General features: G+C 38.9%; 2 protein-coding genes across 2 annotated transcripts in view; both read right to left on the minus strand.

The window, feature by feature from the left end:
• The window catches only part of sf3b4 (splicing factor 3b, subunit 4), a 5,666-nt gene extending 121 nt beyond the window's left edge, over positions 1 to 5,545 (minus strand). The window contains exons 1-6 of the mRNA XM_032536333.1: positions 5,452 to 5,545; positions 4,081 to 4,209; positions 3,422 to 3,964; positions 1,605 to 1,760; positions 1,239 to 1,400; positions 1 to 206 (exon numbers count right to left, since the gene is read on the minus strand). The exon at positions 1 to 206 is cut by the window's left edge and continues 121 nt beyond it. Coding sequence (XP_032392224.1) covers positions 37 to 206; positions 1,239 to 1,400; positions 1,605 to 1,760; positions 3,422 to 3,964; positions 4,081 to 4,209; positions 5,452 to 5,485 — 1,194 coding nt within the window. The 5' untranslated portion in view covers positions 5,486 to 5,545 and the 3' untranslated portion in view covers positions 1 to 36. The remainder of the gene's footprint in view (positions 207 to 1,238; positions 1,401 to 1,604; positions 1,761 to 3,421; positions 3,965 to 4,080; positions 4,210 to 5,451) is intronic.
• A 3,033-nt stretch (positions 5,546 to 8,578) lies between these two features.
• The window catches only part of lix1l (limb and CNS expressed 1 like), a 7,594-nt gene continuing 3,508 nt past the window's right edge, over positions 8,579 to 12,664 (minus strand). The window contains exons 2-6 of the mRNA XM_032536334.1: positions 11,606 to 11,769; positions 11,097 to 11,237; positions 10,591 to 10,686; positions 10,222 to 10,299; positions 8,579 to 9,628 (exon numbers count right to left, since the gene is read on the minus strand). Coding sequence (XP_032392225.1) covers positions 9,377 to 9,628; positions 10,222 to 10,299; positions 10,591 to 10,686; positions 11,097 to 11,237; positions 11,606 to 11,769 — 731 coding nt within the window. The 3' untranslated portion in view covers positions 8,579 to 9,376. The remainder of the gene's footprint in view (positions 9,629 to 10,221; positions 10,300 to 10,590; positions 10,687 to 11,096; positions 11,238 to 11,605; positions 11,770 to 12,664) is intronic.

The following is a 12,664-nucleotide window of genomic DNA, read 5'->3' on the forward strand; positions in this document are numbered from 1 at the left end:
GCAAAATGAATGCGTGTTTCGGCAGCATGAGATGGATTAGGGTGGCATTGGTGCTCTCATAGGAATGCGGGGCGGGACACCGGGGGGCCTTGGAGGCATTGGAGGTCCTCTCTGGAAGCCAAAAGGTGGACGCGGAGGAAGGCCAGCACCGTAGCCAGGTGGAGGCATGGGAGGAGGCCCTCTCATACCTGGAGGCACAGGGTGACCTAAGAGAGATGGAGCAAGAGTCATAACATGATACAATCTTTACCTTGGACTATATGCTCTCACCACAGACAAAATTTCAGCATTCGAAGGAATCATATGCAGGGGTTCAGAGTTATGGTGAATAGTGGGACAGTTTGGAGAACACAAAAACCCACTTCCGAAATTTAAATTAGGTTGACTCATAACATTTCAATAATTATTTTATATATATATATATTTTACATATTCCAGCTTTTTGCCTCTCCATTCTTGGAAACCAGACACTAAATTTTTCCTTTAATGTTTTCTCCTCACATATTCATAGTTTTGTGTGGTGGCACGTCCTCCATTCATATCATCATCATCTGATCTATGATCAAATTAGTCATCTGATTTCAACTCACTCAGCTTGCAAAATCCAACATTTAAACACATTATACACAAATTTTACACCAAGTCGTCAACCCCTTTTGGAAGCAGATTAGTTATGACTTGCTGACAACCCATCTCCAGATTAAAGTGAAACTCAAGTGTGTAGGGGTGCCTGTGCACTGTGTGCTATAACAACAATCTTACAGGGTCACTGCATGTCACAGTGTGTGAGATACGTCTAATAAAGCCTTTGTCCAGATCTGTGTACGACTGTATGATATCAATTTTGAGGCATGTCAAACGGTGCAATGACTGTAATTTCTTGTCCAATCTACGAGCACCCTTTGTAAAGAGGACGAAAGAATTACGAGAAAAAGGTGACTCAGGTGAACCGTTTCCTCTTTGCATTAATAGAAATGAACTATGGTGAAGGTTTCCTTTAAAAAGGAATTATGCAACTAAATTTGGTTTACCCATAGCAGACCTGCCCATAATAGGTAATTTGTCAAGGTATTCATGGCAATGGGGGCTATGCATCAATAGAACAAATGCTTAAATGTATTTAATCTTCTTTCAATAATTCTTTGAGGAATTTTCCCCACAAAATGACTGAGGTAGTATTTTTAGGCTGTAGAGACTTATTTGGTAACAAAGATTCAAGGAGATGGCACAGCGCTTACCCATGGGAGGTCCATACGGTGCTCTGTGTGGCATGCCCATTGGCGGGGGTGGGGGCATGCCAGGTGGTAGCGGTGCCCGGGACTGATTTGATCCTGGGGGAGCAGGAGGTGGAGGCACCATGCCAGGTGGACCAGGAGGGGGCATGGGCATCTGAGGCATACCTGTGTAGCAGAATCAATTATGTCTACAGGCATGCTCGAGCAAGGAACTACATTGTTACGTTTAAAAAAACACTAATTAACATCTACGACCGAATATCAGGGCACACAGATCTATCAAAAATGTCCAAATTTTGTCCTTATAGTTTTGCACAACTTCCCACTTGCAACTACTGTGGAAACCTTTTTATTTTCAACAACTGTTACCTGGGTGCATGTTGCCAGGAGGGAAGGGTGGTGGTCCGGGTGGGGGCCCACCACCGCCACCTTGTTGGCCTGGTCCCCCTGCATTTAGAGGCATGGCCATTGAAGGGGGCATAGATCCAGGAGGAGGAACAGGAGGGAAACCAGGAGGTGGCATGCCTGCACAGAAACAAGTTGCAAGTTATTGTTTTTATATTCTACTGGTACACAAAGTCAGGCTGCTTGACTGATTATATTATCAAATATTATAGTCATCAATAGGCGGTTATACAAAAAAATGTAAATCATTAGTGACTCATAAAAAGGTCTCATTTGTCAGCTGTTACGTGCACTTTTAGTTACAGATATCGCCCACGATTGAATCAAATCAATCTCATTATCGCCTGGTGATAAAGACACATCACTAAGAGAAGCACACTCCCAATCCCTACAGGGTTCTACTTCATCTCATTGCCAGTAATGAAACCGGTTATTTGCTCTCACGGCACTAACTACAATCAACCACTCAATCTATAACCATTCATCAAAGGCAGCTGCTGTATATGCAATATGACAGGCCAGTACAAAAGAAAAGCAACACCACTGATAAACAGAAACCATTGCAGAAAATGTAGAACTGACAAATTTGCAGCTGTATTCTTATTATGCCGAGCTCGTACTCTGTGCAGCATGCATACAAACGAAAAAAATACCCTTGCTATATGTTTTGGCTTTAATATTGTCAGTGTGAAATGTGAAAAATGCTCAACAGCGCTGCGGATGGACAGACAAACCACGATGATGGTGTCACCGACTCGGTTTAACCGGAATAAAAGGAGCCTAGCTAGCTTAGTTCAGTCCAAAGTGAACGCCCTTTTTCGCTTCCCGGGAAAAAACAACCCACAGTCGTTGGTTTTACGAGCATTCAGCATGAATTGTTTTAGGTCTTAGGCAGGTGTGGAAAAAAAACACTGTAAACTAAGAATGCTTTCAAAAATATAGATAATGATTGTTCATTTTATTAATTTTACCTTTAACAAAGTGAGCAAACAAAAGAAAAATCACATCAATATTTGGTGTTACTACCCCTCGCCTTCAAACCAGCATCAATTCTTATAGGTACACTTGCAAAAAGTCAGACAACATTGAGGATCGTAGACGCAGTGCTTGGCCAAAGAAACTTAGTGCAGCAGATGAAAAACACATCAAGCTTATTTCCCTTCATGTCCAGCAGTGACATCAGCTCAGAACTGACAGAAACCAGTGGGACCCAGGGACACCCATCTACTGTCTAGAGAAGTCTGGCCAGAAGTGGTCTTCATGGAAGAGTTGCAGCCAAAAAGCCATATATCCGACTATGTTTTTGTACATAGTTGAGTCGCTGGGCCTTGTTTCAACGCCGGCTGTACTGTATGGCTTTTTAGCTGTAACTCTTCCACAAAGATCGCTTCTGGACAAAATTTTGTTTTGCTTGCTTTGCATTTTGTAAATTGAGAAAAATAAACAATCATTTATATTTTTGAAGGCACTCTTGGTTTACAACATTTTTTTTCCACACTTGCCTAATAATTTTGCACAGTACCGTTTTCCCTTTCAGGAAATGAAACGGTTGGCACAATTGCCATTTTGCTCGTGTGTCAAACCATACAGATATACAATAGATTATGTTATCTGTGAGCATATGACCTGAAATTATAATGTAAGTCATTATCAATTGGATCTTTCCTAAACTGTTGATGAACAGTGGCAAACAAGTTCTATGTTACATTGAAACAGTGGTTAAATAACTGTCTACCCTGTTTTACCAACTACCCTGTGTAACCACAGCATTTCAGTCATACCTGGCATTGGCATCCCAGCTCCCATTGCCGTTAGAACAGGCGTTGGAGCACTTGGTGGGGGTGGAGCGTCTGCAAACAGCTGATGTGGCCTGTCTGCCTGGGAAAGGGGGTTTTGCGCAGCCAAGAGTCGCTCTGCAGCCGAGCCATGTCGTTCTCCTTTGGAGTCCTTTTTGAAGGCGTAGGACACTGTGATGGGCCTGTTACAGAGGTACTGGCCATTCATGGCCTCAATGGCTGCATCTGATGCGTCAAAGCTGGCAAAATTGATAAAGGCATAACCCTTGGAGTTGCCAGTGTCTGGGTCTCGCATGATCTTTGGCGTCTGGAGAATCACGCCAAAGGCACTGAACGTGTCATAGAGCAGTTTCTCATCTATCTCTGGGTCCAGATTACCAATGAAGATGTTAGCACCCACATCCAGGTTCTTGTTGTGCGCAGAGGCCTTATTAACTCGAATGGGTTTGCCGTAGAGCTTTATCATATTCATGATTTTGATGGCATAGTCAGCATCTTCTTCACTAAGGAACTCTACAAAGCCATAACCTGAGAAGGAGAGGATAAAAGTTACTCAATGATTGTTATTTATCTTCAAAAGAGATTCTCATGGATACAAAAAAATTTAGGGATGGAGTTTTTTGTAGAGATAGACTGATGGTCACCTTGATGTTGGCCAGTCACTCGGTCTTTGGGCATGTGCGTGTTGACCACAGGACCGGCCTGCAGGAAAAGCTCCCATAGTAACGGCTCTGACACTTTCTCATCCAAGCCACCAACATACACAGTGGCATCTGAAAAAAATAAATAAGAATTATAAAAAAAAAAAAAAAAAACTTGATATGCTATTTATCTTAGATGCCGAAATTAGACAAAACTTCACCTGGATTTGGGATTTGTTTTCAAATCATTTCAAATGGAACACTATAAGTCTGGTAGCCTGTGATGAAGATTAGTCTTCTCTTTTTTACATGTAATCAAGTTAATGATGAAGTCATGGGATATTGTTCACTAACTGTGATTGTACACTCACACACTGAAAAAAAACTCAATCATCAATGTTTGTTTTCTTTATATGCTTTAGATGCATTCTGTTTCAGTTCAACCTTATAACCCTTTCTGAAAGGTCCAGCAATTTTCTAAAAATATTGAAAGTTAAATTTCAGTAGCTAAGATTAAAGCTACACATAAAAGGCTGCACATTTGCTTCAAAGTAACTTATTATGCTTGTTAATGTTATAATTTCCCTAAGGTAATCTATAAAGTATTCTGAATGAAAGCTTGTGGCTTTTAGTTCTTTGGAAAAAAGAAGCAGCTGGAGGACATGACACCAATTGTGTAAAAACATCAAAACAATACAAAATTAGTACTTGTAATATTTTTTGATATGATGTAACTAGATGATGTTACTATCCTAAAATGGTTTAGTAGAGCCAAATAATAACGCTTTCCTGCCTTTTGTTGACAGTTCTAACTGACGTTAACAATAATACTATACAATACTACCTGTTTAGCTAGCTATTTCTACAGACCACATGTCTACCGGCATCTTATCAAATGCTGTCTGAAAGCACCAAAAGCTGAAATACAGCTAAGTACAATGAGAAAATGTGTGATCATTTGTTAAGCTAGTCAACATGATTAGCTTGCTAGGCTAACTTTAGCTGTTAGCCAACAGAACGCAGCTCTACTTCTAACATGCTTACAACAGCCACCGAACTCAGCTGAATCAATCAAAAACCAACGTTGACGTTACACCTGACGTCAGGTTATTGTGCAGCAAATAATTAAAATAGATTATGGTAAATATAACTTCGCCTAATGGCTAACATTGTGTTACATAGCCATATGGGCTAAATTAGCGGCAAGCCAAGCTAACAACTCAACACTTCCATGTGATCAAACTAAATATTTGCTGACCCGGCGGTCAACGGCGCTCATAAAAACAAGGGGAGCAGTTAAAAGTGTAGCCCGCAAACAAATTCATAAATAACTTAAACAAAAGGCTGAAACAGGTTTTACAATAATCTAGTTACCTTGGTTTCTTTCTGAAATTGGTCCCGCTGCCATGTTGAATGAACAACGCTGGGCAAGCGTCCTGTACTGAGGCCCCGCCTCTTCCTGACTGAGTGCCGGAGGCGGAAGTAATCACACAAAAATCATAAATAATAAATAATACAAAGAAATACAAAAAAAGACAAAAGAAAGACCAAAATAAAACATGAATTACATGTAGATATTGTTCAAATATAAAATAAGATGGACTACTGTAAAAATGAATACGATTAAATAAGACGTCATAAAAAGATTAAATAAAATAAAATAAGCCCACCATACTTTTTGCAATCGTTTTTAAGAATCTTTTACTTTTATGTGTTTAACAGTAAACTATATTCTAGGATTTACCATACAGGATAAAAAAAATGTGACCTTCACATTTCAAGAGCTTGGTTGTAATATGATAATTAGGTTATGCACCCTTTGATTAAAAGAGTGAGTAACTTTTAAATCAAAATATTCTGTATGTTTAACTGAAAAAAATTAATATATGTTTCAACTGCAAATCCATAACAAAGGCTATATCATACACACCTAGAGGGAAGACAAGTTTGCAAAGACTGCAAACTAGCTTCAGCTCGATGGCCCAAACTGTCTTCATTACACCAGATGCATTATGTCATTTATGTGACAGAGTGACTGTATTGTCCCTTGAAACCAGGAGTGTATGAGTATTGCCCATAGACTGTATATATATATATATGTTAATATTAACGGTCTAAGGTATTGCCCGGCACGTTAAAAAAAAAGAAAATCCTATTATTCATTTCAACTCTAGTCCAAACGTGTTTTGGAGCACACTATCCTTGAGTTCAATACACACGATGTGTAAATGTCATTCTAAAATGTTTGTAAAAAACTCCTTTTTAATTATGTAAATAATATATATACTATTTAACAATTCCAAATGATTATCTATTAAGATTAACTTGGTCCTAGTTGTGTACTAAGCAGTGAAATAAGAACAATGACCAATTAATAAACACTTGTATGAGCCATTTTATTACAATCATATAAATCTACTAAAAGTATAAACACGGAATACAAAATGTTCATAGAAAATACATACAAGGGCTTTCAGAAACAATACTGAATAGAATATAAAAACATATAAAAACAAAACTTAACCAACACATCATGCATCAAAGCGAAAAGATGAAAAGCAAAAAAATTTTTATAAAATCAATACCAAAAAAAAAACAAAAAAAAAAGAAAAAGCCTTCATTGATAATGATCACAAAGAAAGGTCAGAAGAGAGCTCCTAGATTAATGGTTTGTGTTAAATACACACACACACACACACACACACACACACACACACACACACACACACACACACACACACACACACACACACACACACACACACACACACACACACACACACACACACACACACAAAAAGCATCTAAATTAGAAGAAAAATGCAAATAAAAAACTATTCAAGATCTCCAGCCTCATTACTGTAACCTGCTTGGTTAATTATTTGTTGATTTTTTTTCTTAATACTTACATTTCAGCTTAGCAAATCTCAGCAAATTGGTTCATGGGACAATATAATCACTGACGAATTTAGAAAGTGTAATTGGTAGATAAGATTCTGGGAAGAGGAGTAAACTAAAGTGAAAAGGGAAATGTGAGATTAATAAGGTTGGAGCTGTAGAATTGTATAGTCAAAATGTTCCCTGTATCAGTTTTTTTGTATTTACCGAGAAGATAAATTTACTCCTACTAATACATTTTCTTGTTTGTGCTGCACACATATTTTGCAAGCTGAGTACCAAACAAACAATATATAATGATTATAAGTGTATACTAAAATGTAGTAAGATTTAATAAATCATTCATAATCTAATTTCATGTAACATATTTTAAGAAGGGTTTGACGTTTTAGGAAATACGCTTATTCACCTTCTGGTAGAGATTAACATGAATACACTCATACCTCCTTCTCGTGTGAGAGTGGTATAGATCTTCTCGTCTAACTCCTACAGAAAGTGAAAGGCAAATTTCCCAAAATGTCAAACTACTCCTTTAAGGTACTGTAACAATTATATATCATGTAATCTGTCATTTTACCGTAACATGAAATAAAAAATAAAAAAACATTGTAAAGCAAAGTAGAACGTCTTTTAAAGACCTCATTAAATGAAATGAAACTTGAATTTTTTACATGTCGAACTGGTGCATGCTACCAATTTCACAAAGGCACATTAATCCCAGGAAAGAGACACGGTAATTCAATAATAAAATTGGATCTGGCTTTAACCATACTCCATCTCTGATCTTTGTTTTCCATTTACCAGCATCTCCTCAAATTTAGTGTAATCAGTTTCTGCTGTTGACAATCTAGCATTCAGCAGAGAGAATAAGCCCTCCTGCTGTTTAACTTGCATAACTCGCTGCCCACATTCCATCCAACCAGAGCCACACATTACCAATTAAACTCTCACTTCCATTACATGGGGTCTTTGAAAGGCTACTCACTGAAATGCCTTCATCCATATAATGTATTCAATACATTTTAGATACATAGAGAACTATAAAAATATCACGTTTACAGTATAAACAAAATCAGGTCCTTCAACATAAAAACATTTGAAAGGTGATAAGTGCGAGTTACATACATTGTTTTAGCCCATGGACATACACCAGCACTGCTAACAAACAGATTTTGCTTCCAGTATGTCACAAAATACATAAACCGAAAGTGCTGGTACTGTTTTGTATTGACTACAATGACTCCCACATAATGAAAAGTGAACCAAAAAGATCCCTCAACTCATTTTTTTTTGGCCTTCACATTTGACTTTCCAATCACCGCTTCTCTTTGTTTCTGCTGACATCCTGACCTACATTTCTTGTCTACCAAGCAACAACCCTTTTGAACTCATCTAAATGAAGCACATGACAAACACAACCTGTATCACAAGAGCAATTCAATCGTCTAAATGGTAAACAGTATCGCTTTGCAGATCCTTTAGTTGATAGCACACTGAAAATATACATTCAGCTAGTGTCATGGTTACCAACCACACAATGTACACTAAAATAACCTTCAAAAGTCTTCACAAAAAAATAGTAAGGGTTCAATATCAGATATTCTTTCAAAAACTTGAGCTGCTGTCAGAGCTATCAGTCACCTGCTTACATTTTAGCAAAGTACCCACATCTTATTACATGAACCAATAAGTGTGTTTCAATGCTTACTTGAATTATTTGAGGACGCAATTTCCAAATATTCACACTGTGTTCTCATTACAACAGGCAGAACTACTCCATTAACCCATTATGGAAGAGTCATTAGGTGGTCTTTAATCCCCTCGCTTTTTATGTGGGGATATTTTCAAAATATTCTGATTATTAATGGACAAAGGTTATTTGCCATCTTAATAAGACTCTTACATTCGACCACCAAAATACTGACCGTCCAAAACACTATATGCAAGTAAACACACCTAAAACATGAAAGAAACAAACTTCAATGATCCATATGATCAATTGTGCTTGGTTTGATGTGTCATATGTGTTTGTCATGTGTCTGTCCATTACAATCACTGATGAAAGGCTGTCTGTGTTTCTGTAGGTCTACTTATAAAATAATAAAAGAACATGTAAACCCCAGTCAGTTGGAATACCAAACAAGTTTACAGGTAATTGCTTACAAAAGAAGCACTGTTATCCTGTAATCATGAGGCACAAAGAAGTAACGGCTATAGCGGCAAGGGTTGATTGTATGCACGGATGTGCACACTGTACGTCAAGGCCTGATTACCTGAAAAAAAAAACATGATACAAAACCTTAAAGTTCAGATGAAGCAACTTTATATCTATGACGCAATCAATACTGTTACCAGGAATCCTACGGAGTGTGAAGAAATGTTTCCACAATGGACGGCAGGTTTAGTGTGAGGGCAGTGTGGCAGTGTTGACTGCATTGAGTTGGCCCACTGCTAACATCAGGATGTCTTTCTTCTCTTTGTAAAAACGCAGTTCTCTGCCTGCCAGCCTGGCGTCCTCCAGTTCTCTCTCCGTCGAGGCCACCTCCCGCGCAATGGTGCTCGCTACACTCTGTTCTCGGTTCACCCAGTCTGCAGCCATCTGAGTGCGCATGTCGTCATCCAGAGCCCGGTGGGAATAGTGAGCCAGCACTTCCTGCAAATAAAATAAGAGACAGAAGACTAAGTGGTATTGCCAACTGAAAATCTAGTGAGATTTCAGTAAATCTTTGGCCGTGGCCAAAGAATATAAAACATCTTATTTTCAAATAGATAAGATATTGGCAGTAATATCGATTTTTTTTATTAAGAAGATTGTGTATCTGCCAGACATGACATTAAATATGGTTTCTTCGGCATTCTAAAATTCTGTGTTTCGGGTATCATTTATCAGTTTAGTAGCAAATCAGTGTTTAGCACCACAGCAATCCTTGGCCTCATGTTTTTCATTTCACTGAATTCCACACGGTGTATACTAATTTCAAGTGTGCTGAGAAGAGAGCTCAGGCATTGGATCAATATCAGCAGATAGGCTGAATTAAGATGGGGAAGTAAAAGTAGATTTGGCTGTACACAAAGAGGTCCCTTTCCAGCAATGCTCCTAAAAATGTGTATTCTGTCTACACCAGTCACGCCATGTAGGGAAAGATTTGACTCAGAGTTTGTTTGTTTAGGAAACTTGATGAAAAGTGATGAAAACTACTACTGCACTTGCACAATTAAACCCAACCGTGAGATAAATGGCAGTACCTGTCGGGAACACTGCCGTTCTCTCATGGCTTTGAGACTCCCATTCCAGTGCAGCAGCTGGAACACAGTCATCAGCTCCTGAAACACAAACACAACCAAACGAGCAGGAATTATAAAGCTTGCTTCACTACACTCAGTATTGCAAACCAAGCATGCTTCCTTCAGATTTCCAAAATGTCTTTTTAAACATTTATCCGGTCTCTATTTGTTATATTGTGTGTATGCACATTCAAGCATAATGCATGCAAAACATTTTAACACAGCATCTGGGCTCAAACTTTGCCAACACTATTTTCACACTATCCTGGTGCGTTTGGGTAGCACAAAACGCTACTTAACACGACTCAGACATTCCTGAACTTTACAAACCTGAAACTCCAGCATGGATTTTCCTTTGTTGGACTCAAGCATGAAGCGAAATGCCCCAATTCCTGTGTTGGGATTATCAGCCTCTTCTCTGTTTCCCTAGAAACAACAACTAGTATATGTCAGTGTTCTGTGTTGGCCCAGACAACAGTTTGATAAATACTTGAAATACTAAGGATATGTAAAAATGATATTTAAATTTGTGTTGTATGCAGTATGCAACATTTTTGGTGGGGGGAGTTGCCTGAAATAATGATATCTGAATGTTTCCTTGAAAAGGTTTCTCCAAAGATATTGGTATGCATTGCGCATCCTTTTTTAAAACATCTACTGTACTGCAAATAGACATGTACATGTTACAAACTGCATTAAATATATTTGATTTTCTTTCATTGTTATTCACATATCACCACAACATACTGCAGATATACTGTGACCTCACATCCTCCTGACTTGACAGCTAAGGACTTACGCCCACAACCTTCTTTAATCTATTATACGCAACTTACATTGAAGGATGCCAGGGCCTCACTGACACTTTTCTCAATGAAGTCGTCTGTGATGCGTCGGGAGGGATGTTCATTGAAAACAGAGTTCATTAGGGCAATCTTGGCAGCGCTGCGTCTTGCTTCTGCCTTGGTGGGACAGAACTGTCAGAAAACCGAGAACAGAAAAGAACAGTGAAGAAAATATGCGGTAGTGGTCTGATACCATTAGAAATACACATATGCAGTCAAAAAGATAAAGACAGCCAGTGTTTATGTGTAGTACAGTGAGCGTCAGTGTGAACAGACCTTAATTGGCTGCATTCATATTTGGTTGTTGTTGTGGTTACAAGCATGGTGGAATTTTGTAAGCTTGCGAAATGATACTTAAGTGACCATATTTCTTAGATTAGTCGTTTAGTATGAAAGCATTTTCCAACATGTACCAATTATAACTATTATAAAAACCAAAGAAAACTCCATCTCTGTGATGATCTTTTTACAATCATGCCAAGAAAATGCAGACAAGGTACCTGGAAACTTCCGAAGCAGCTGCCTCCGGGAAGACTGACATAGCAAACATATGGAGGGCTGCTGGATGGGACCATTTCATAAACAACTAGAGCTCCGTTACGCAGGTCGGCCCCTCTGGTCAGCTTCATCTGCCAAAACTCCTGTAAAGCTTCCACCACGTTTACTGGAGGGCACAGAGATAAAACAAGCCTCGTCACAGTGTGGTCTATCAACACTTTGAAGTGCCATTAGTCCCCGACTGTGCTCTTCAACATCCTCTCTGAGAACAAAGCTGGAAAGGGTGGGTGGAAGGTCATCTTAAGGATGCCAGAGGTTTTTCCTGAAAATATATACAGTGAGGGAAAAAAGAATTTGATCCCCTGCTGATTTTGTACATTTGCCCACTGACAAAGAAATGATCAGTCTGTAATTTTTTATTTGAACAGTGAGAGACAGAATAACAACAAGAAAATCCAGAAAAACGCATGTGGAAAATTTCAGAAAAATAAATATCACTTTGTCAGGAATATTTCTGGCTCCCAGGTGTTTTTTATACAGGTAACCAGCTGAGATTAGGCGCACACTCTTTAATGGAGGACTCCTAATCTCAGTTTGACAAAAAAATGTCTAAAATGTTATAAATTGATTTACATTTTGATGAGGGAAATATGTATTTGACCCCTCTGCAAAACATGACTTAGTACAGGTGGCTAAACCCTTGTTGGCAATCACCGAGGTCAGACGTTTCTTGCAGTTGGCCACACCTCGGGAGGTATTTTGTCCCACTCTTCTTTGCAGATCTTCTCCAAGTCATTAAGGTTTTGAGGCTGACGTTTGGCAACTCAAACATTCAGCTCCCTCCACAGATTTTCTGTGGGAATAAGGTCTGGAGACTGGCTAGGCCACTCCAGGACCTTAATGTGTTTTTTCTTCAGCCACTCCTTTGTTGCCTTGGCCGTGTGTTTTGGGTCATTGTCATGCTGAAATACCCACCCACGACCCCTTTTCAATACCCTGGCTGAGGGAAGGAGGTTCTCACCTGAGATTTGACGGTACATGGCCCCGTCCATCGTCCCTTT

The sequence above is a fragment of the Etheostoma spectabile genome, chromosome 14 (assembly GCF_008692095.1).
Source record: "Etheostoma spectabile isolate EspeVRDwgs_2016 chromosome 14, UIUC_Espe_1.0, whole genome shotgun sequence".
NCBI classification, from domain to species: Eukaryota; Metazoa; Chordata; class Actinopteri; order Perciformes; family Percidae; genus Etheostoma; species Etheostoma spectabile.